The sequence below is a fragment of the Gopherus evgoodei genome, chromosome 2 (assembly GCF_007399415.2).
Source record: "Gopherus evgoodei ecotype Sinaloan lineage chromosome 2, rGopEvg1_v1.p, whole genome shotgun sequence".
Classification (NCBI taxonomy): Eukaryota; Metazoa; Chordata; order Testudines; family Testudinidae; genus Gopherus; species Gopherus evgoodei.
Window position 1 is genome coordinate 142265753 of NC_044323.1, and position 21914 is coordinate 142287666.

General features: G+C 38.3%; 1 protein-coding gene across 2 annotated transcripts in view; it reads right to left on the reverse strand.

The window, feature by feature from the left end:
* Positions 1 to 430: 430 nt before the first annotated feature.
* The window catches only part of CDH12 (cadherin 12), a 623017-nt gene continuing 601533 nt past the window's right edge, over positions 431 to 21914 (reverse strand). For both annotated transcript variants that reach the window (XM_030551749.1, XM_030551748.1), the window contains 5 exons: positions 21582 to 21718; positions 14527 to 14648; positions 11024 to 11141; positions 7403 to 7654; positions 431 to 1455 (listed from right to left, as the gene is read on the reverse strand). In XM_030551749.1, coding sequence (XP_030407609.1) covers positions 956 to 1455; positions 7403 to 7654; positions 11024 to 11141; positions 14527 to 14648; positions 21582 to 21718 — 1129 coding nt within the window. In that variant the 3' untranslated portion in view covers positions 431 to 955. The remainder of the gene's footprint in view (positions 1456 to 7402; positions 7655 to 11023; positions 11142 to 14526; positions 14649 to 21581; positions 21719 to 21914) is intronic.

Sequence of the window (21914 nt, forward strand, 5' to 3'; positions counted from 1 at the left end):
AAAGAAAAGCGATGTGAGGTTCTTTATATATATTTCATTAGTCATACTTACAATGAAAAAAAAAACCACTGATACTAAAAAATACATTAGCCTTCTTAAAACAACCACTGATGGACAAATAATCTGTCTGTATATGATGAGTGGGAGTCAAGGGAAGTTTCCTTCCTATAAAGGAACAGATGTTTTCATAATTTTCTCTTTCATCCTGGAAAAAGTGTAACTGATTAACTTTTTAAATATTCCTTTATGTATGCTAAGATCAAAGTGTGGTGTGTTTTTAATTTTGGGCTTTACATCTTGAAATTGAGTAATAGCATTTTTTATTCAATTTTTCAGTGAAATGCAGACAGAAGAAATGTGATATCTTGGCATACAATTATTATTATTATTCCTTAAAATGAAATAAAAATCCAAAACACTACCCCTTGAGTTGTGGTCGCTGGATATATTCCAGAAAGTTATCTTCATTTTTGTTTTAAAAGAACTAGAAGTCAGCATGTTGCTATTGCTTCTTGACATAAAGATAATGTCCTTTATGTTCAGTTTACAGCTCAATTCTGTAATACCATCATAGCAGAGTCTTTACCACTTTAAATGATAAAAGTTTCAATAGGCACTTTAGTGGAATTAAGAAAAATCTACCACTCTTCCACCATGATGCCAGAAAGCTAGCTTCTGTCTAAGTTGTCATATCAGTACATTGTAGCTAATAGGCCTGAGCTTGTCTCAGTGTTATTCCCAAGTAACAAAAAACACCAACAAAAAAAGTATATCTTACAGGGTTTATCCTCCGTTTGCAGACCAAACCAAAACTGACAGTGTGATAAATATAGTAACTTGCTGGAAACAGGTGCTGTCTTTTATAATCAAAGGAATCTTGTCCTATAAAGCCTGGGTTTTATTTTTAGTTTGTTGTTCTAGTTGTCTTATTCTTTCCTTTTGGGTTTCTCCTCACTTAAGTGACTTTATCAGTATTATAATTTTCTTCCTCTCCGAACATCTCTGCCAAGACCTTAAAGCGGGGTCCCCAGTCACTCAGGTAATCATAATCCTGGTCTGCCTCTGTAGTAAGTGAATCGATAGAGCTCAGAGACTCTGCTACAGATCCATTTCCTTCATAGGCATAGGTTGCCAGTGAATCATAAGGGGGTGCAGTGGGATCCACATCGTTTTCCTGCAGCCTTTGATTAATGAAATCTCTTATGTCTGTGTTGTCTTCCACTGGTGGTCTCTGACGTGGGAAACATAGAGTGTCTGGTTTTATATCCCTGCGTATTTTGTTATCTTCAATCACTTTTGGATTCCTCAGGGCACCGATGTCGAAAGCCTGGGTGTCTTCCTCTCCACCTCCTTCATCATCATAATGGATGACATTGTCTCTGATGTCTTCTTTAGAGGTCATCAGGGTGTCTTTTTTCTTCTGCCTTCGGAGTGCCACGTACAGCACAACAATGACTGGAACAAGGGAAGAATTGTATATTAAGAGAAGTATGGAAATACCTTGATTGTCTGCTGACACACTAATATATCCTTCTATGACAGATAAGAGCAATCAAAGGGACCTTTTATTTAGAGGACATGCTCCTGCTGCTTTATTTTTTTTTTTAAGCAGTGCTGTAACCAGTAAGGTAGTATTTGCAGCTTGATGTACCTAACTCCCATCATTGCCAGCTATGCACCGAATAATGAATAAGCCCCCAAAAGACTTGGCTTTACTATAGAGCCATGTAGGAATCATATATATATATTTTGTTTTTAAGGTAGTTTCACAATGTGAAAATGTATTCCATTCCAAAATAGATGGAAGAAAATTGAAAATTGTTAAAATTTCCTGCAAGCTGAAATTGGGGGGAGGGGGGATTGGATTGATCAGAATTTTTCATTCAGATTTTGCCTTTTTAATTTCATATTGTGTTTTATAAAACACATTTTAAAATAACTGAAACAAAAATAGTTTTGAAACAGAAAACCAATCAAAGAGGTCAAAATGTTCCTTATCACTGATTTGTTTGTTTATTTTTCAGTTTGGAAATTAATTTTCATTAATGGTGACATATTTTGCTATTTGTTTTTATTTTTCACAAACCAGCATATTCTGGTGGAAAAACAATTCATAATAATATTTGAACATGACCTTGAGGAGTCACACTAATGACATGATGCAGATAGTGACTTTGCAGACAGGGACAAATCATGTTCAACATGGTATAAATTAGTTGGGCTTAAACCCAGGTCCATATAATTTAACCAGGAACCAGTGACACAGTACTGAACATGACTTCTCCCTGTCTACACTGACTGCAGGATCATGGCCAATAATATTTTGTTAATTAACATAGCTCTTCAAGGTGGTGTTCTAACTCAGTGTAATTGTCTAGTGAAAATGAATCTTAAGGGTACAGCAGGTTGACTTTTGAAATATCTGATTTTAAAATCCCTGTATCAGGTAGGTTTCTTAAATAACAATTTGGAGTAGGCTTCTAAGTTACCGATACAACAATACATAGTAGGAAGTGGGTTTGAGATACAGAAGATCACCTTAGGCTATGGGGAGAACTGAAGATTGTCAATGACAAATTAACATTCCTAGGTCAAGTGTAACATAGCACACTGTTACCACACTGAGTGGAATGCAGAGAACTACTAAGAGACCCTAATTCTCTACTCTGTACAATGTCAAAGTAAATGGGCCTTGGAGTTCTGTGGGAATCAATGATGAAACTGACCCTTTATCTTAGCAGCTGTTGCTATAGTCCTTATTACCCAGTTGCTGTGTCACATAGAATTACAGACATGCCGGACTGGAGGGGACCTTGATAGATGATCTAGTCCAGTGTCCAGTGTTTCTCAACCTTTTTGGGCTCAGGATCCATTTGTAAAAGTTTACGACATGTCTCAACCCAGTAAATAGTCTGAGGGTAGAGGCCCTGGGGTGGCTTTGGTCGGATCCAATCCCCTGTGGGGGATGGGTGAGTGGCACTATATGTGAAAGAAAATGTAGATTCAAATGAAGTAAAAATCTTAAGCGAATCCACATGTTCCATAGAATCTCTACGGATAGAAATTTCATGCTCTAATAAAAATATAACATTAGGGATCTATTATTGACCACCTACCAAGACAGTAATAGTGATGATGAAATGCTAAGGGAAATTAGAGAGGCTATCAAAATTAAGAACCCAATAATAGTGGGAGATTTCAATTATCCCCATTTTGACTGGGAACATTTCACTTCAGGACAAAATGCAGAGATAAAATTTCTCGATACTTTAAATGACTGCTTCATGGAGCAGCTGGTACGGGAACCCACAGGGGAAAGGCAACTCTAGATTTAATCCTGAGAGGAACGCAGGAGGTGGTCCAAGAGGTAACTAAAGCAGGACTGCTTGGAAATAGTGACCATAATACAATAGCATTCAAATCCCTGTGGTGGGAAGAACATCTGAACAGCCCAACACTGTGGCATTTAATTTCAAAAGGGGGAACTATACAAAAATGAGAGGGTTAGTTAAACAGAAGTTAAAAGGTACAGTGACTAAAGTGAAATGCCTGCAAGCTGCATGGGCGCTTTTTAAAGACACCATAAAAGAGGCCTAACTTCAATGTATACCCCAGATTAAGAAACACAGTAAAAGAACTAAAAAAGAGCCACTGTGGCTTACCAACCATGTAAAAGAAGCAGTGAGAGATAAAAAGACTTCCTTTAAAAAGTAGAAGTCAAATCCTAGTGAGGCAAATAGAAAGGAGCATAAACACTGCTAAATTAAGTGCAAGAGTATAATAAGAAAAGCCAAAGAGGAGTTTGAAGAACGGCTAGCCAAAAACTCCAAAGGTAATAACAAAATGTTTTTTAAGTACATCAGAAGCAGGAAGCCTGCTAAACAACCAGTGGGGCCCCTTGATGATCGAGATACAAAAGGAGCGCTTAAAGATGACAAAGTCATTGCAGAGAAACTAAATGGATTCTTTGCTTCACTCTTCACAGCTGAGGATGTTAGGGAGATTCCCAAACCTGACCCGGCTTTTTTAGGTGACAAATGTGAGGAACTGTCACAGATTGAAGTGTCACTAGAGCAGGTTTTGGAATTAATTGATAAACTCAACATTAATAAGTCACCAGGACCACATGGCATTCACCCAAGAGTTCTGAAAGAACTCAAATGTGAAGTCGCGAAACTATTAACTAAGATTTGTAACCTGTCCTTTAAATCGGCTTCGGTACCCAATGACTGGAAGTTAGCTAATGTAACGCCAACATTTAAAAAGGGCTCTAGAGGTGATCCCAGCAATTACAGACCGGTAAGTGTAACATCAGTACCGGGCAAATTAGTTGAAACAATAGTTAAGAATAAAATTGTCTGACACATAGAAAAACAAACTGTTGAGCAATAGTCAACATGGTTTCTGTACAGGGAAATCGTGTCTTACTAATCTATTAGAGTTCTTTGAAGGAGTCAACAAATATGTGGACAAGAGGGATCTAGTGGATATAATATACTTAGATTTCCAGAAAGCCTTTGACAAGGTCTCTCACCAAAGGCTGTTACATAAATTAAGCTGTCATGGGATAAAAGGGAAGATCCTTTCATGAACTGAGAACTGGTTAAAAAACAGGGAACAAAGAGTAGGAATTAATGGTCAATTCTCAGAATGGAGAGGGGTAACTAGTGGTGTTCCCCAACGGTCAGTCCTAGGACCAATCCTATTCAATTTATTCATAAATGATCTGGAGAAAGGGGTAAACAGTGAGGTGGCAAAGTTTGCAGATGATACTAAACTGCTCAAGATAGTTAAGACCAAAGCAGACTGTGAAGAACTTCATAAAGATCTCACAAAACTAAGTCATTGGGCAACAAAATGGCAAATGAAATTTAATGTGGATAAATATAAAGTAATGCACATTGGAACAAATAACCCCAACTATACATACAATATGATGGGGGCTAATTTAGCTACAACGAGTCAGGAAAAAGATCTTGGAGTCACCGTAGACAGTTTTCTGAAGATGTCCATGCAGTGTGCAAAGGCGGTCAAAAAAGCAAACAGGATGTTAGGAATCATTAAAAAGGGGATAGAGAATAAGACTGAGAATATATTATTGCACTTATATAAATCCATGGTATGCCCACATCTCGAATACTGTGTACAGATGTGGTCTCCTCACCGCAAAAAAGATATACTGACACTAGAAATGATTCAGAAAAGGGCAACTAAAATGATTAGGGGTTTGGAGAGGGTCCCATATGAGGAAAGATTAAAGAGGCTAGGTCTCTTCAGCTTGGAAAAGAAGAGACTAAGGGGGGATATGATAGAGGTATATAAAATCATGAGTGATGTGGAGAAAGTGGATAAGGAAAAGTTATTTACTTATTCCCATAATACAAGAACTAGGGGTCATCAAATGAAATTGATAGGCAGCAAGTTTAAAACAAATAAAAGGAAGTTGTTCTTCACGCAATATACAGTCAACTTATGGAACTCCTTACCTGAGGAGGTTGTAAAGGCTAGGACTATAACAGCGTTTAAAAGGGAACTGGATAAATTCATGATGGTTAAGTCCATTAATGGCTATTAGCCAGGAAGGGTAAGGAATGGTGCCCCTAGCCTCTGTTTGTCAGAGGATGGAGATGGATGACAGGAGAGTGATCACTTGATCATTGCCCGTTGGGTTCACTCCCTCTGGGGCACCTGGCATTGGCCACTGTTGACAGATACTAGGCTAGAAGGACCTTTGTTGTGACCCAGTACAGCCGTTCTTATGTTCTTATAGGTCTTGTCAGGCACGTGCCCCTCAGTGGCAGCTCCTGCAGATCTGTACTGTGAGGTTGGTTTGGCTTGGCTCTCCTCTCTGGGCATTGCAACCTCTGGGGTTGAAGCACCGCTCAGGTTTGGCCTATCCCCCTCACTGGACTAAATTTGTGTGAGTGAAGTTGTTACCATTTGAAACATTCTGGCAACCTGATTTGAGGTCCCGACCTCAGGGTTGAGAAACCCTGACCTGACCAGTCCCCTGTACTGAGGCAGGACTATTAGTAGCAGTAGTGTTATCTAGAACAGTGGTTTTCAACTTGTGGTTCCCAGATCCTTGGGGGTCCACAGACCATGTCTAAGATTTCCAAGAGGGTCCACACTGCCATTTGAATTTTTTTAGGGGTTAGCAAATGAAAAATGGTTGTAAATCAGTGATCTAGAACAATGTTTCCCAAACTTGGGATGCCGCTTATGTAGGGAAAGCCCCTGGCAGGCCGGGCCAGTTTGTTTACCAGCCCTGTCCGCAGGTTCAGCCGATCATGGCTCCCACTGGCTGTGGTTCACTGCTCCAGGCCAATGGGAGCTGATGGAAGCAGCGGCCAGAACATCCCTCAGCCCACACTGCTTCCAGCAACTCCCATTGGCCTGGAGCAGCGAACTGCCGCCAGTGGGAGCCATGATCAGCTGAACCTGCGGACAGGGCTGGTAAACAAACAGGTTTGGCTTGCCAGGGGCTTTCCCTACACAAAGGGCATCCCAAGTTTGGGAAACGCTGATCTAGACCATCCCTGATAGGTTTTTGCCTAACCTGTTCTTCAAAACTTTCAAGGACAGAGATTCCACAATCTCCATAGCTAATTTGCTCCATTGCATAACTATCTTATATGCCAGGAGTGAGTGTGTTCAGGAGAGTCTCTTCCACCAGTAGTTCTGTGTAAGGAGCTAGTCTGAAAAGCTTGGATTCAGGGCATTTAACACCTTAAGTGTCTATCAGAATCTGAGTTACCCAGTCTATTGTGTAAGCAATAAAGTAGGTTTGATTACACTACTAGTGTACTAGGGCTTTATTCTGGGGAAGATAGGCAGTAGCATAGGCTGCCAATTACATTGTATAAGTAAGACCTTATGGTAAAGAGAGTTTGTACTCAAGCAGCAACAACATACTATGGAATCTGTACAAATGTTATATTATTTTGCAATGGTCCAGTCAGCCACAGTCTACATTATAATTATGTCTTTCTGTCTCATTTCTTCATTCTTCTTACTTAATCCCTCATAATAATTGAAGAAAGGCCCTTACCAGGTAGCGGCTTGTGCAGACTTAGAAATTTTAAATATATTGAAATCAGTTCCTCATGAAAGGTATTTAATCAACACTGTTTCAGAGCAAAATTTGTGTTTCAAACCAAACTGTAAGGTATTTTTTCCCGCTCCATAAGAAATATGTAGCAGTTAGCAGATTGCATGCTCGGATTCAAATTAATGGTCAGTGCTTTGGGATATTTTTCTACAAAGGCAGAAACATAAAAGTTCGTTTTGTAAACAGTTGTACATTTTCAGTGGCCTTTGTTAAACAATAAATAGAACTATGGTGACAAATTAATTCACAAGTAAAATCAGAGACATACTTTGTTACAGGATGAAAACTAACCTAGAAGTATAACAATACACAACAATATTGCGATCAAAGCCCCTGTGCTGAGTCCAACTGGTAGGAAGATTGCTTCAACATTGCAGGATAGGATGGTACCATCAGAATCGCATCTACAAACATGGATAGTCATTGTGTTTGTGCTGCTCTGTACAGGATAGCTGCTGTCTTCTATCACAACTGGGAGGAAATACAAGTCTTGCTGCCTACGGCTGTAGCCACTTCTCCTGGTTTCAATTCCAGCTGTGTTGTCTGCAAAACATGACAGTCATCATAGGATTGTTTTTATTGTGCTTCACTTAATATTTAAAAGTTTGTATTTTGTTGAGCATCAGAAAAATAATCTGGCTTCCTGAATCAGTGGATTATATATGCTCTGTGAGTCCCTTGGTTCATTATTACTGAAGCTGTCAAATTCAAATCAGATGCAGCCAAGGTTTTTTTTCCAAGGCAACAACTAATCTTTTTTGTTTGTGTACATTTATCCTGCTAAGCTTGACAGCTAACATTTCAAAGCAGAAATGAAAAAGAATATATATTTCCTTTTTTTTTTTCTGTTACAAGTATTCCATTAGCAGGGGATTTCAATCTTTCCTTTCCTTTCCTTGCAGTGGAGTTTGGATCTGGTCCCCACTATGAATATGTCTCACTTTAGCCCTTTGGATTTGACAATGAGGCAGCTGGAGGAAGCGCAACAGCCCCTCGACTTCCCCACCCCACTGAAAACAGACAATTAAAGAAAAAAATTACAGCAATCAACTGATCCCTTTATACCATTAGTACATTTGCCCCTAATCAGTGCACAAACTGCACAGAGCTGCCAGGAGCTGAGTTTTGCCACTTCTTCCTAGCAGGAGCTGACTTACCACTGCTTTACATGAATCAAGCAAACTTGAGTAGGAAAGCAATGATGTGAAGATTAAAAAGATTAAGTAGAGGCAAAAGGAAAAGCATGACTGGAAAGCAATTTACTGTCAGATCTAATTGGGGATAGCTTGCAGTGCTCATTCCCCTTTACCATCTCCCCCATGTGCATTACTGTCTAGTTCAGATCATTTGCTGCAACATTACAAGAGTTCACTTACTAGATTTTTTTTCCCTTCCCCCTTTGAATCCTGCCACTGAATATAGAGATTAAGAGCCACATCTGGCTCTCAGATACCAATGTTCAACAATCATTAAAGCTGATAGGAGTTGAGTGCAAGTATCTATAGACCAGCTTTCTTAAGCACCTAGATACTATTCTGATTAAAACCGGTTGAACATTGTCCAACTGAACATCTTTCTTTCAGACAATGGTGTTTCATTGAAATTGAAACTTCTCACAGGAATGTGTCAGTTTTAACAACATTTTGTCATTCTGGGGTGGGGGATGGAGCTTATCTGATAAGATCTAAAAGTTCCATTTTTGACCTGAACATTTTGGTTTCTTTAGTATCAACATGGCATTCCATTAAGAAAATAATTGTATGTTGTATAGTAATGTCAAAATTTAAAGAAAAGATTTCAATAGTCCCAAAATGCTCCTTTCCTCCCTCCCCCCAAAAATCTTCATGGATAATTTTTGACTTTTTTTTTTTTCTAAATCAGAATGAAGGCAAAGAATATAAACATTCTGGAATTTATCACAAAGCAGAAACCATGGTTCCGATTAGGTGCCTAATTCCGATTAGGTGCCTTAGAGCTGGTCTACATTTACAAATGCCACAGCTGCACCACTGCAGTTGTGTTGCTGTAGCGCTTCAGTGTAGAAACTACATACACTGATGGGAGGGATTCTCCTGTCAGTGGAGCTAATCCACCTCCACTAGGTGATAGCTTGGTCAACAGAAGAATTCTTACATTGACCTAACACTGTCTATAAGGGGACTTAAGTTAGCTCAACTATGTTGCTCTGCGGGTGTGGATTTTTCACACCCCTGACTAATGTCATTAAACCGACCATTTTTTTTTATTGTAGAACAATCCTTGTAAGTACAATAACAGACAGGTAAAACTTAGTCCTAAATGCAAATATCAATTGTTATGGGAAATTAGCATAAAAATAGGCCTAAAAAAGCTCTTTGGATATATGTGTGCGCCTCTGGACAGTGGTGACTACTCTGGTAACTTTTATTTTATTGCGAGTCTTGCAATGCTTGTATTTTTTCTTCCTTTTAAACCCAAACTCCTGGAATTAGGAGAATCTCAGCTTTCATTTTAAAATGTTTTAAAACCTCATAGTTGTAGAGAGAAGCTTAAAAACATGAAATCACTTAAAATATTTTCTGTTTCTTTTAATGTCTCATGATTTTATGTCATTTGTGATTTTTGGGAGCCTTAATTCATAAGGTTTGAATGGTTGTGTCTGGCAAAACTGCTGCCACTGTAGTTGCTAGGAGTCAGTACATGTCTTTAAGAGCAAAATCTGGTAGATTACTTTGGTGTGGTTTCCCCTCAGCCTCTGATCCCAGTGATTTCTTCCCCCTCCCCTCCCTCTGCCCAAAGGAGAAAATCAATGTTATGAGAAAAACGCGTTCATGCTTCATTTCCCTTCTGTGCTTTCCTTCTTCATTTCATGGCTGAACTTGAGGCAGAACTGGATGCAGTTTTTTCATGACAAAGTGCTGCTTTCTTGAAACCAAGGCTTCTTGTGGGAATGTAACAGTTTTAATGAGAGAGGTTTCTCAAACCCAGGATGGAATTTCTGGAGATGGAGAGAGTGAGCCATCCCAGAACAGCCAATAGCCCACTGGTAAAGGCACTCACCTGGGATGTGAGAGACACAACTCCCTTTGATTCAGGATATTTCGGGGTGTCTCGCTTTTTTTTTTAATGAAAAAAAAAGGTCTCCATTTTGTTCTGATATATAGCGGGAAAAATTCTGACATCTTGAAAAAAATTTCAGGGCACTAAATAGAGTTGATAAAATTAACTTGAGGTATTCCTCCTACATTCTACTTCATCTCATTCCTTCAACCCCGTACCTTCCTATTTTTGGGCTTCTCTCACTCTATCATCAGCTTCTTCTTTTTCACCTTCTATCATCAGAAAGAACTCACTGGCTGACTATGTAGGAGAAACAGTGAATGTGATTGTGTAATAAGTGCTATCAAATGCACTAAGTAAATGAACTGAAAAAAGAAAAAAGGTGAAACTCTTTGTGTAAAGCTTCACTGTGCATGAATCATAATGCACTTACAAAAATGGACTATTGCACATACATGCTGATGCTATGTAGTTCTCTTTGGCTTTGACGACAAAATAGAAACACTGGTACAGATTAGTTGGCCTTTTTTGACCCATGAATGATTAAGGCAATGGATTATGTAAATATAAAACAGAGATTATTTACATACTGTATTACATTTACATATTCGATAATATTAAAATATTCAGTTTACAAAATATGTAAATTATTTACAAAGATTAACAAATTTTAAGGCCAAATGGGACCATTACATCATCTAGTCTGACCTCCTGCACACCACAGATCCTTACATTTCATCCAGTCACCCTACTGAGTTCAGTAACTCATGTTTGGCTAATGTATATCTTCTGGAAAGGCACCCAGTCTTGATCTGAAGTAATCAAGAGCTGAAAATGCACCATTTCCCTTGATAACATGGGTAAACAACTTACTCCTGTAGTCTTGGACTGTGAAATTTGGTTTGGTAGACACTTCAGGTGACAGTCTAAAAGAAAACCTTTGTCCAGCAGGGGACAAATCTTTGTCCGCAGCACTGACAGTCTGAATGACCTGAAACCAGATTGAAATTGAATTTGAGGTCAGTTCACTCTTTTAAAAGAAACAGCTTTGCAAGAACATTAATGTAGTCATCAAATGAAACAACAGAGATGGACATTTAAGCAATAAGACACGACAGAGTCTGTTTCCTGCTAGAATAATGTGCCATTCCTCCGTGTTGTAAAGTAAGGGGATGAAGGCAGAATGCCACAGTCTCGTGCAGAGTGGTGTATCCAAGCAAGTCACACTGTGAGCTGTCTGAATGAGATTATAAAATCATCCCATGAAAATAATAATGGAAACAAATATTTTGTAACTTGTACCTAAAAAGCATAGTGATAGTCACAGGATAGATATAGATATTCTCTTGCCAAGTAGTAATGCCATACTATATAGTTCACATTAAGAAAAACATGATAATTAGGAAGAAATAAATGAGACTTTAAAAACAGAGACAGGTTTGAATCAAAACTCCAGTTCTGAATGCCTTTCACAAACTCTGTGGAAGTTTGGCTCCCCATAGGCTCTTGCTATAATTAGTTTAGAGGGAATGGCCAAGAGTCTGTCTCAGAAGACCTCTTTTGTACACATATGGCAGAGGGGAAGCATAAGAGCAAAGGTGCAGAGAGAAAGCCAGAGATGCAATAGTTTGGGAGTATGTGTGGGACTCTGACTTGATCTACATGTACATCTTGCACTGGTTAGAGTAAAATTGTTTTTAAAGCTGATTTAGTAAAAACCGGTACAAACCCCTTTATGGATGCTCTTAAGTCACTTTGCATCATCTTTATTGATTACCAAACTAATACCAAACTTATGTAAAATGCTTTTTAATCAGCAGCTTTCATAGCTCTTTACAAAGGAGTTAGTACCATGTCCCCATTTTAAACATGGGGAAATTGAGGCACAGACAGGTGACATGACCTGCTCAAGGTCACAAAGCAGGCCAGTGGAAAGAGCTGAGACTAGAACATAGGTCTCCTGAGTCCCTGGTCCAGTGCTTTATCCACTAAGCCCCATAAAAGCATGGTGTAAACTGATGTATGTGTGCCTCTATAAGAGCTTTCATTGGTTTTAAAAAAGAAAACTCTTAGTTTAGAAAACACTTAATACTGGTACCTGTTCAAGCTTTGCAATGCTCACCTGAACCAATTTTTTTTAAGATTCTCCAATCACTAGTATCAGTGACTAGATAACACACAGACACATGCTTTATAAACACCATATATTACATTATACTGGTAAAATAAGAAGGTAAAATACATAAAACAGATTAGTAGACAGAGGTACGTGCAGATCATAGATGCTCACTGATTACTACAGCAACTCACTGACACTGGTTGATACACTATGCTCCTTTTATGGTAAATTTTGAGCTCCCAGCCTTCATCCCAAAATAAAAACAAATGGGCTGGCACTGACGTTGGGATGAAGTATAACAACTGGGTTAGCCCCCTGTCTTCTCAATGAGCCAACAATTTTTTGACAGTCAATTTTTATATATTCATGTATTTTGAAATCACAGACAAAACTGTCACTTAAAAAATGAGTATGATGGTTACATAGGCAGGTGTGTTTTTCTTTTTGCTAGTCACTAATTATAGAGCAGGCAAAATTATTCTAATTCCATAGCTGATAACCAATGTTCCCTCTATTTTTTTCCACGCATGTGTGGAATTAATTTTGTTATGTGCACCAGTATGGAAGTAATGTGCAGATGTGCACCATCAGTAGAAACAGAAAACCTAGATATAATATATATATTTTTAAAAAATTACCATAGGGATAATTACTCCAGCCAGGACAGGTTAGGCATTTTAGAACTCACTACTCAAAGATTTACATTTAAGCATAAAAGAGAAATAAAAATTATGAAATGCGTAGACCAGCCAAAAAAATAAAATAACACTTTGAAAGAATAAAATTAGAGAATATATGTGCATTATGGGAAGTAACAACAACAAGAATAATACAAGTATGTGTGTGTGTGGGTGAGTGTGAAACACTGTGTGTGTGTGTGTGTGTGTGTGTGTGTGTGTGTGTGTGTGTGTGTGTGTGTAAGACACAAAGTGTGAATGTGAGACACAGAGAAAATGTGTATGTGTGTGTGTGAAAGAGAGAGAAAGAAACACACACATACGCAAAGTCTCTTCCCTCCATGGCCCCGAGGCTGGGGGGGAGGAGTCTCTCTCCGGCCACCACAGCCCCAAGACTGGGGTCAGGTGAGAGAGTTGTTTCTCCAGGCCCAGCCACAGCCCTAGGGATATCTGGGGCGGGGGTGATTGCCGTCTCTCTCATCCCTGCGGCAGCCCCAGCCAGAACTGGGGCTGGGGGAAAGAGGCGTCTCTCCCTCCCCCTAGCCCAGCATGCCCCAAGCTCCTCCAAACCTCCATCACCTCACCCCACTGCCCCCACCCTCCACATTCTTCATGCTCACCTGTGTGCATACCTGCCTGGCTGGTGCACGGCCCTTGATGGGCTCATGTGCAGCCACACAGGCACACACTTAGAGGGAACACAGCTGATAACGGAAGTAATCAAACTGTTAAAAGCTCCAAGCCCTGTTTCCTTGAGGCAAAATTTTGATACAGTGCAAAAGATGTTAGCGCCTAGGGCTTTGCAGACCTTTGACTGTACAGCACTTAAACAGGACCACATACCAAAGAATTGTGGACCAAATTCTGATGCTTCAGTCAGTTGAGAAACATCTTACTCTGCATATTTTACTATTAACTTAAATTAATCACCTGTGGAGTAAGATGCCGTTCAGCTGAGTGAGGGTATCACAATCAGATCCTGAGTGTAATGTGTATATTTCAGACTGCTGATTTTGGGTGAAAATATCTCCACTTTGTTGAGACTTCTTCCCAGGGAAGGAACATATGGATAAAGACACCTAATCAAGTATCATCGAATCGCTTCCTTGAGCCCACCTCCTCTGTTTTATCTGCCTGTTGTCTATAGTCTTATGCTTAATCCTAAACTCTTTGGGTTAGGAATTGTCTCTGCTGTATACTTGTACAGTGCCTACAACGGGGCCCTGGCCTCTAGGTGCTACCATAATACAAATAAATAGTACCAATAACAGAAAATGTGATGGGGAACAATAAGAATTTCAAAAAGCCAGTGCTTGTTTTCAGTGGGAACACATAGCTAATTTCCAAAAGGATTACAAACTGATACTATCAAAGCTTTCTAGGGGATTTGGATGCTGAATCTTTGGTGCTCAAATCTCTTAGGCAGCTTTGAAAAATCTCATCCACATTTTTTTATATTTAAGTGTGTCCCATGAAAAATACAGTCCTCCCCACCACAAACAACAACAACAAAAAAAACCCTGGCTTTTACTTTTATAAAATAATAGTAACATTAAAAGGAAACCAAAATATCAAAATACCTGTCCCGGTTTTGCATTTTCACATACAGATGTCTCATATGGCACTGAAATTTCTGGAGGAAATTCGTTGACATCTAAGACATTTATTATAACATTGACTTTGCTGGTTAGTAATGGATTACCTATAAAAAAATTTAGACAGAAAGAAAGAAGAATTAAGAAATACTATTTCTGTATGTCCCTCTCAAAACAGTGCCCATTATCTTGCATGAAACACTCAAGGGTTCCAGATACACAGCTTTCACGCTAGTGCAACTCGTTGACTTCAATGGACTTAGTTTTCATTCTCAACAGTGTGAGATCAGACTCAATTCAAGGGCTTTATTGTTTTGGACCAGATCCTGATTACCTTACTTACACTGAGTAGTATCTTCCTATTCGTGGAGTAAGGTAACTACTCAATACAAGTAAGGTTATCTGAAATTGACTCTTCAGATGGAAATTATAGGTGCATACTTTTCTTAGATCACTTTAAAAGAATTCTACTGCTAATCATTTCTCATGATTTAAAACTGTATTCATTTTTTCTAATGATGAAATATAAAAAATCTAAAAACTTAATAATTACAAGCTACTATACCTCTTCAAGATGCTGTACAAATGGTAATTAATTAGGAAAGTAAATAGATATACACATTGTATGGATGGGGAAAATGAGAGAGAAGGGTTCAGTGACTTGCCAAAAAAGCCACAGAGTAAGCCAGTGATAGTCAGCTTTGGAACTCAGGTGTCTCTAGATTATAAACCAACGGTTAGTCCACTGAACTATGCTGCAAAAATTATCCATCCATTGTGCAGGTAACACATACACATGTGCAGAAAATTAATATTTAAAAAGGGTATGCATCTTGTTAATCGGCAAGGACCTTCCAACTCTTCCAAACTGCTGTATTCTACAGATATTACTGGAGAGTTGTTTATAGATTTATGTGCAAATTCAGTGCTGGTGTAAGCAGGAACAATTCCACTATGCAAAATTCTCTATAGTACACAGGGGTTAGAAAATCAAAAGATAATTTTTTTCCTTCAGGATTGAAAATATTCAGGTTTCTATGCAGTTACAGTTAGCCATAAAAAAAAAAAGTGCTGTAAGTCATGGCTGGCAGAGACAGAACAGAATGAGATAAGAAATATAAGAACTCTCTTACACCTACACCCATTTTTAGAACCAAATTTAAACAGAACCTTTCAGAAATGCTGAATTATTTGGATTACTTCCATATTTAATATTTTTTGCACAAGCCACTGCAATCCTGGGATCTGTGGCCAGCACAGGCAACAGCATGGATGGAGGATATAATAATTTGCTGTGTGTATAGGTTAGCAATTTACAATTCCCCCCTCCAGACCAACATAAAAGCATGGTGAGAATTATACCTCTGAGAGGTACAATTTCTTTCCTGTCCAGTGGCACAGCTGTATGCTACCTCTTACAAAGCCACAATATAGACTTGAATGATTTCCAAATCAAATTCATTCAGCTGCAAGTAAAAAGTTGTTGTTATAAATATACAAGTAAAGTACTGCTGCTAGCCCTGCAATCTCAATTTAGGATCTAAAAAAACCAACAAAAGAATATAAGCTGCTGTGTTATTTTTTCTTGTGAATCAACACTAGTACAAGTGCAAGTCAATTTTTGTTCCTTTGCAACCCATTTCCTTCAAATTCATCCTCAGCTACACATTTGAACCTCACTGAAGCCAAAAGGATATAACAGAGGACAGAGTTTGGCCCCGCAGTTGGGAATTAAGTGACAATTTTGTTGATAGACAATCTAAAATAAATTCTACCCCACTCTCTCAAGGTTGAATTGTCTCTGTAGTGCTAAAAAAAAATAAAAATACAGCAAAAGTTTCTTTTGGTTACTAAAGAAAGCAATAGTGATTCTGAATACAGAGATCAGATGGGTCAAGTAAGAATGTGTCGTTTTCACAGCTTCACTTTGAACAGTACCTCATTTTAAAAATCTTGCCCATGCAGTGGTGCTCTCTGGAAGGAAAATTGTATATTCATACAGAATATCTCGGTCATATATGATTCTTTGAGTCTATTGTAAGTTCATTTTAGGGGAAGCAATGAAGATCATTCTGGATTGTGTTAGCAGGAGTGTTGTAAGCAAGACACGAGAAATAATTTTTCTGCTCTACTCCGTGCTGATTACGCCTGAACCGGAGTATTGTGTCCAGTTCTGGAAGCCACATTTCAGGAAGGATGTCCATAAATTGGAGACAGTCCAGAGAAGAGCAACAAAAACGATTAAAGGTCTAGACAACATGAGCTATGAGGGAAGATTGAAAAAATTAGGTTTCTTTAGTCTGGAAAAGGGAAGACTGGGGAGGGACATAATAACAATTTTCAAGGAAAAAACAATGTTTTTCTTAACCTTTGAGGATAAGACAAAAAGCAATGGGCTAAATTGCAGCAAAGGAGATTTAGGTTGGACATTAGGAATGAGTTCCTGTCTGGGTGGTTAAGCACTGGAATAAATTGCCTACGGAGGTTGTGCAATCCCCATCATTGGAGATTTTTAAGAACAGGTTAGTCAAATGCCTATCAGGAATAATCTAGATAAATCTTAGTCCTGCCATGAGTGCAGGGGATTAGACAAGATGACCTCTCAAGGTTCCTTCCAGTCATATGATTCTATGAGAGATAGCTGCAGAAGAAGTTCTGAACCTAAGTTGTAGATGAAGATGACAATATGAGGGCACAGTCATCACTGTCAGTTCCTTTTTATCACTAAAAATATATTAAAATATTTTTCTAATAATGCATTGATTGTGAATGATGTATGTTCTTTCAAGCGTCTTGTAAATGGAAGCAGCTGACTAGTTAAACTGTTTAAAATCTTGGTAATTCCTATTAAAGTGGTAATCTCTCTATATATCATATTGATTTGAATTTTCTTTTGGAAGTGTTTCACATGAAAGATTATTTTCATTTTGTTTTCAGCTTCTGTAGCACAGTGCAGAAATTAATGGGGTAAATTTTTAAAAAACAAAGGAAAGTTAGAAGGAATTAAAGTGACTGCCATAAAAATCAATGGGAGTAGTTTGGTTGTGTTTTTTTATTAATTCCTGTGCACCACTTTGAAAATATACTTGTTTCAGCCTGTCACTGATAATCATGAAAGATAATAGAAGGGAGTAGATTCCTCTATCCTCACTCATATTGGCTAATACCTTACAATAGTGCTGCGTGAGCCTAGCTATAATCATAAGAATAATAGTGGGGCTGCCTGAGCCTAGCTATAATCATAAGAATAATAATGGGGCTACCAGACTTTGCTCTGGTCCTTCAATCTATTTCCTTTTAAAAAATATAACCTCTGGTGCTAATAATAACAATATATGAGCCACAGCCAGCATTATCAGCTTGTAAGGAAAGTCTGCATTATTCATCCATATCTGCACTCAGGTTTATATAATGCCTGCCACTATCTTTAGCAATTTGAGCTGCATTGTACTTGTGCTATTACTGAAACGTAATTAGTTTTTGTGAGGCCTGCACAATCACTCCTAGTCAAGATTAGCTGTTGTGGAAGAAAGGTAAGATAAGTATCATCACTGAGTTTAAATACAGCCCCTCTTGAAGCCACAGATGTGCAATGGAAAACAATAAGGACTGTGTCCCAGGGATGAGACAGGCATAGCTGATCCACAGAAATTTGTTCATGACCTTGACATTATTTTCCATGCAAAATGGCATGGTGGCAAAGCCCAGTTTTATTTGTATTTCTCTTTGAGTTGCTGGGGGCCAAGATGGTGGGCAGTATTTAAGTGAGAAACACAAGAAGCAGATCACATAGTCAATTGCAATAGGGCCTTAGGAGCCAGCCAGAAGTGTGATTTTCTCTAAATTGAGGAGAACAATCTTCTTATTTTGTTTTTGTTCATTTCACAAATGTAGATTATTGTATGAGAGGAGAAAACTCTGGACAGCAGAGAAAAGTGTTTACTTTTGTGATCCATTGTGCCTGTGCTGATTTGGGCACCTAAATACAAGTGATCTGACACTTTCTGAAGAGCTGAGCACAATCAAATCCCAGTGAAGTCAGCAGGAACTGCAGGTGCTTGGACAACGATGGTACAAGCCCCTGTATCTTGTCTATCATCTCTACTCTTAGAGCAACACTTCTTGGGTAACTATGGGCTGGAAAATTCCTAATGAAGACAAGAGGATGGCTTGTGCTTAAGGTACTGGATGGGGACCTGGGACATCTGAATTCACTTCCTGGCTACAGAACTCTTGTGTAACCTTGGGCAGTTTGCTTCACCTGTGCCTTAGACCACTGCCTGTAAAATAGAACATGTGGAGAACTGGGGCCCTAGAGATTGCTTTTGGAAATTTGGGCCCTTAGCTATTAAATTCATACCTTGCATACTTGAACTATATGTATATCACTCCATAAATACACATATGGTTAGGCTTTTTTTTAATAGGCTAGAACTGAGGGCTATATACAACTACTTGAATGGATGAGACAGTTAACCAAATCATTCTCTCTCATCCTGGGAGAATTAAAATTAAAATGTCAATTTTTGTATGTGCTAATTTTCAAAAGTTATAAATTTTGTTTTGCTGGGGTGGCTTGAAATGGGGAACATATGAGATTATTTCATCAAAATTGCAAAAGGGAATTGAAAAAAAAGTGAACATCTTTTGCTCACAGCTACGATAACAATTCAAAAGGAATATAAAACCTCATGCTTCAGGACATAGGATAACCTCCAGTTGATGGGGTTATGGAAGAAACTTTCTTGATGGCTTGGTTATTCTATAATTGTCCATTATGAGGTATATTTCACCTTCCTTTGAAGCAGCTGGTAATGGCTGCTTTCAGAGACAGGACACTGCGCTGAATGGACCATTAATCTGATCAGGTGTAGCCATTCCACTGTTCCTACATCAGTATTGAGTAACTGCCATAATGTTCAGTTTTAAAGCAGGAACTAGTCTAAATAATTAAATTAGTTTTCTCTGTCTTTTTCCAATGGTCCACTCAGTACTTCTCCCTGACAGAGGCAGTGAATTGATAAAGTATTTAAAATGTTTCCATGGCAGGGAAATTCAGAAACTTTCCCTTTCCCCCTTTTCTACTACTTCTTTGCATTTCTGAAATCCCAGCATTTCCCTCTGTTACCTCTGAGTCAGACAGACCTATATGAAGCTTTGACAGGTAATATTTCTTTGTTCTCCAAAGTATTGCCAGTTATACCTGTACTGTATGTATAACATTTATTTTTAATGACATGAATAACATTTGATGCACAAATATTAAGGTACATGGGGATATGAATTTCAAATGTATGAGAGGTATAGGTTTACTAGGTTGGCTAATGGTTAGAATTGGGAATTTTATAATGTGGGGTACATGCAACAACTCTTAATATAAGCACTATATTACTATAACTGTATTTCCCTTTATATGGCATGTTGAAGTGAACTTGTTTTTTTTTACCTGTTTTTTTAATTACTCTGGAGTCTGGGAGAATAATAGATTCACAATGAGTTCACTAGAACAAATGCCTTATTTCAGGACAAATTCGCAAACCAAAAATGCTCCTTACTTACCAATAAATCTAAATGTTTAAGCTTTGCTTAAGCACAGCCTATTAAGAGATCTCCATGCTGCAACACCATTTCTGCATGCCTTTCAAATTCTCTGAAATCAGATTACAGTTCTGCTGGCCTATATTTTTTCCTAATTCACTCAAGAAAATGTACTTCCCCCATACAAAGGTAAGGTCAGAGGTCACAGGTTTAGGATATACACATAATCAGATGACTCCTTCAGTTTAAGTGCATAGGCACTTTATTTTATTTCCTGTTCTACCTTCAGCCTTTAGGGATATTCCTTTGGCTCAGTTTGGGATAACTACAACTGATATATTTTTTTTCAGCTGAAGCAAGTTTTAATAACACACACACACACATATATATATATATATATATATATATAAAGTCCTACCTTCTACGTTACTGGTATGTATAGTTTATTGAGTAATCATTGCTGAATAATGCATAAGGGAAAACATGGTCCCTGCCTCTGTAACATACATTCTAAAACAGATAAACAATACAATACTGTAGTAAAGTGCACCAGGGGTCCAGATCCACAGCCTATTTAAGTCAATGGACAGACTTCGGTGAATCAGATGCCAGATGATCAAACAATAGGCTTTTTTCCAAAGGATGAAACAAACCTAGGAGAATTAACTTTGACAGGGAAAGAGGTGTGCTATACAGAAGCATGTGAATGAAGAGGGGGATGCTTGCTTGATGCCCCATGAGAAGGAGGGAGTTCCTAACATTGGAGGGCAGACTAAAAGAAGAGCATGGGAGAAGACAACCAGGGGAGTGATTAGGCAGGGAGGCTTGGGCAGATTGAGAGGAGAGATGGATCAGGCAGGTGAATTCATGCAGAGCCTTCCATTACTGATATCACCTCAACCTTAACTGCATTCTAATATAGTTTTTTGTCTGGGAATTAAAATAACCATTATACTCTCCTCCACACAAAGAGGAAAGGTATGCTTTCTCCTTGACTATCCTCAACTTGATCTTATTAAGTAAACAACAAAACAAAGAACAAGAGAAAGGTCTCTGTGTGAGAGCACCAACTCTCTCTCTCTCTCCACTGTAGCACCCACAGACAAAATGGCAGCTATTTCTGCAGCAAGGAGGTACTTTTCTCCATTTAAAAGTTCAGTACACATACGAGACACAAACTACAGTAGTTACATCACAGTTATCAATTGTTTAATCACAATAGTTCCAGTAAAATGTATGTTCTAATATCATCCTTTAACTCCAACCTCTTTCTGATAAAATTTCCATTGACTTTAGTGGGAACTGTGCTTGCTTAAGGAGTACAGGATCAAACCTGACTATATGTGAGTATTTGAATATGATACTTAGCTTTACCAAACTGAAACATTTATGCATCCTTAAATCATTTCATCCTATAAACATTTTATAGGAGGCTCACATCTGAGAATTGTATTTTGAGAGATACCACTTTAGTATCTTAATTCAATTCATGCCATACTTACTAACTTTACTTGCAATTATAGAGAAATTGTACTGTGCGGTGCTTTCTCTGTCCAGTAATTCATTAGTTGCAATGGTTCCTTCAGATCCATCTATTGTAAAGTAGCTCTCTGAATCACTCTTCCGATCTATGAAGTACCTGCATATGAAAAAAGTAGATGCAAGTGTGCAATGATGATACTAGCTTGATTATACCAGGCTAGCTTGATGTGTTTTGTTCCCCCACCCCATCCCCCATAAACAATGATTTCTTTGCTTCAAGGTAAAGGGGAAATGGGAAATAATGAAAGATTTAGTACTACTAAAGTTCATATTATTTTAAGCCCTTGATACCT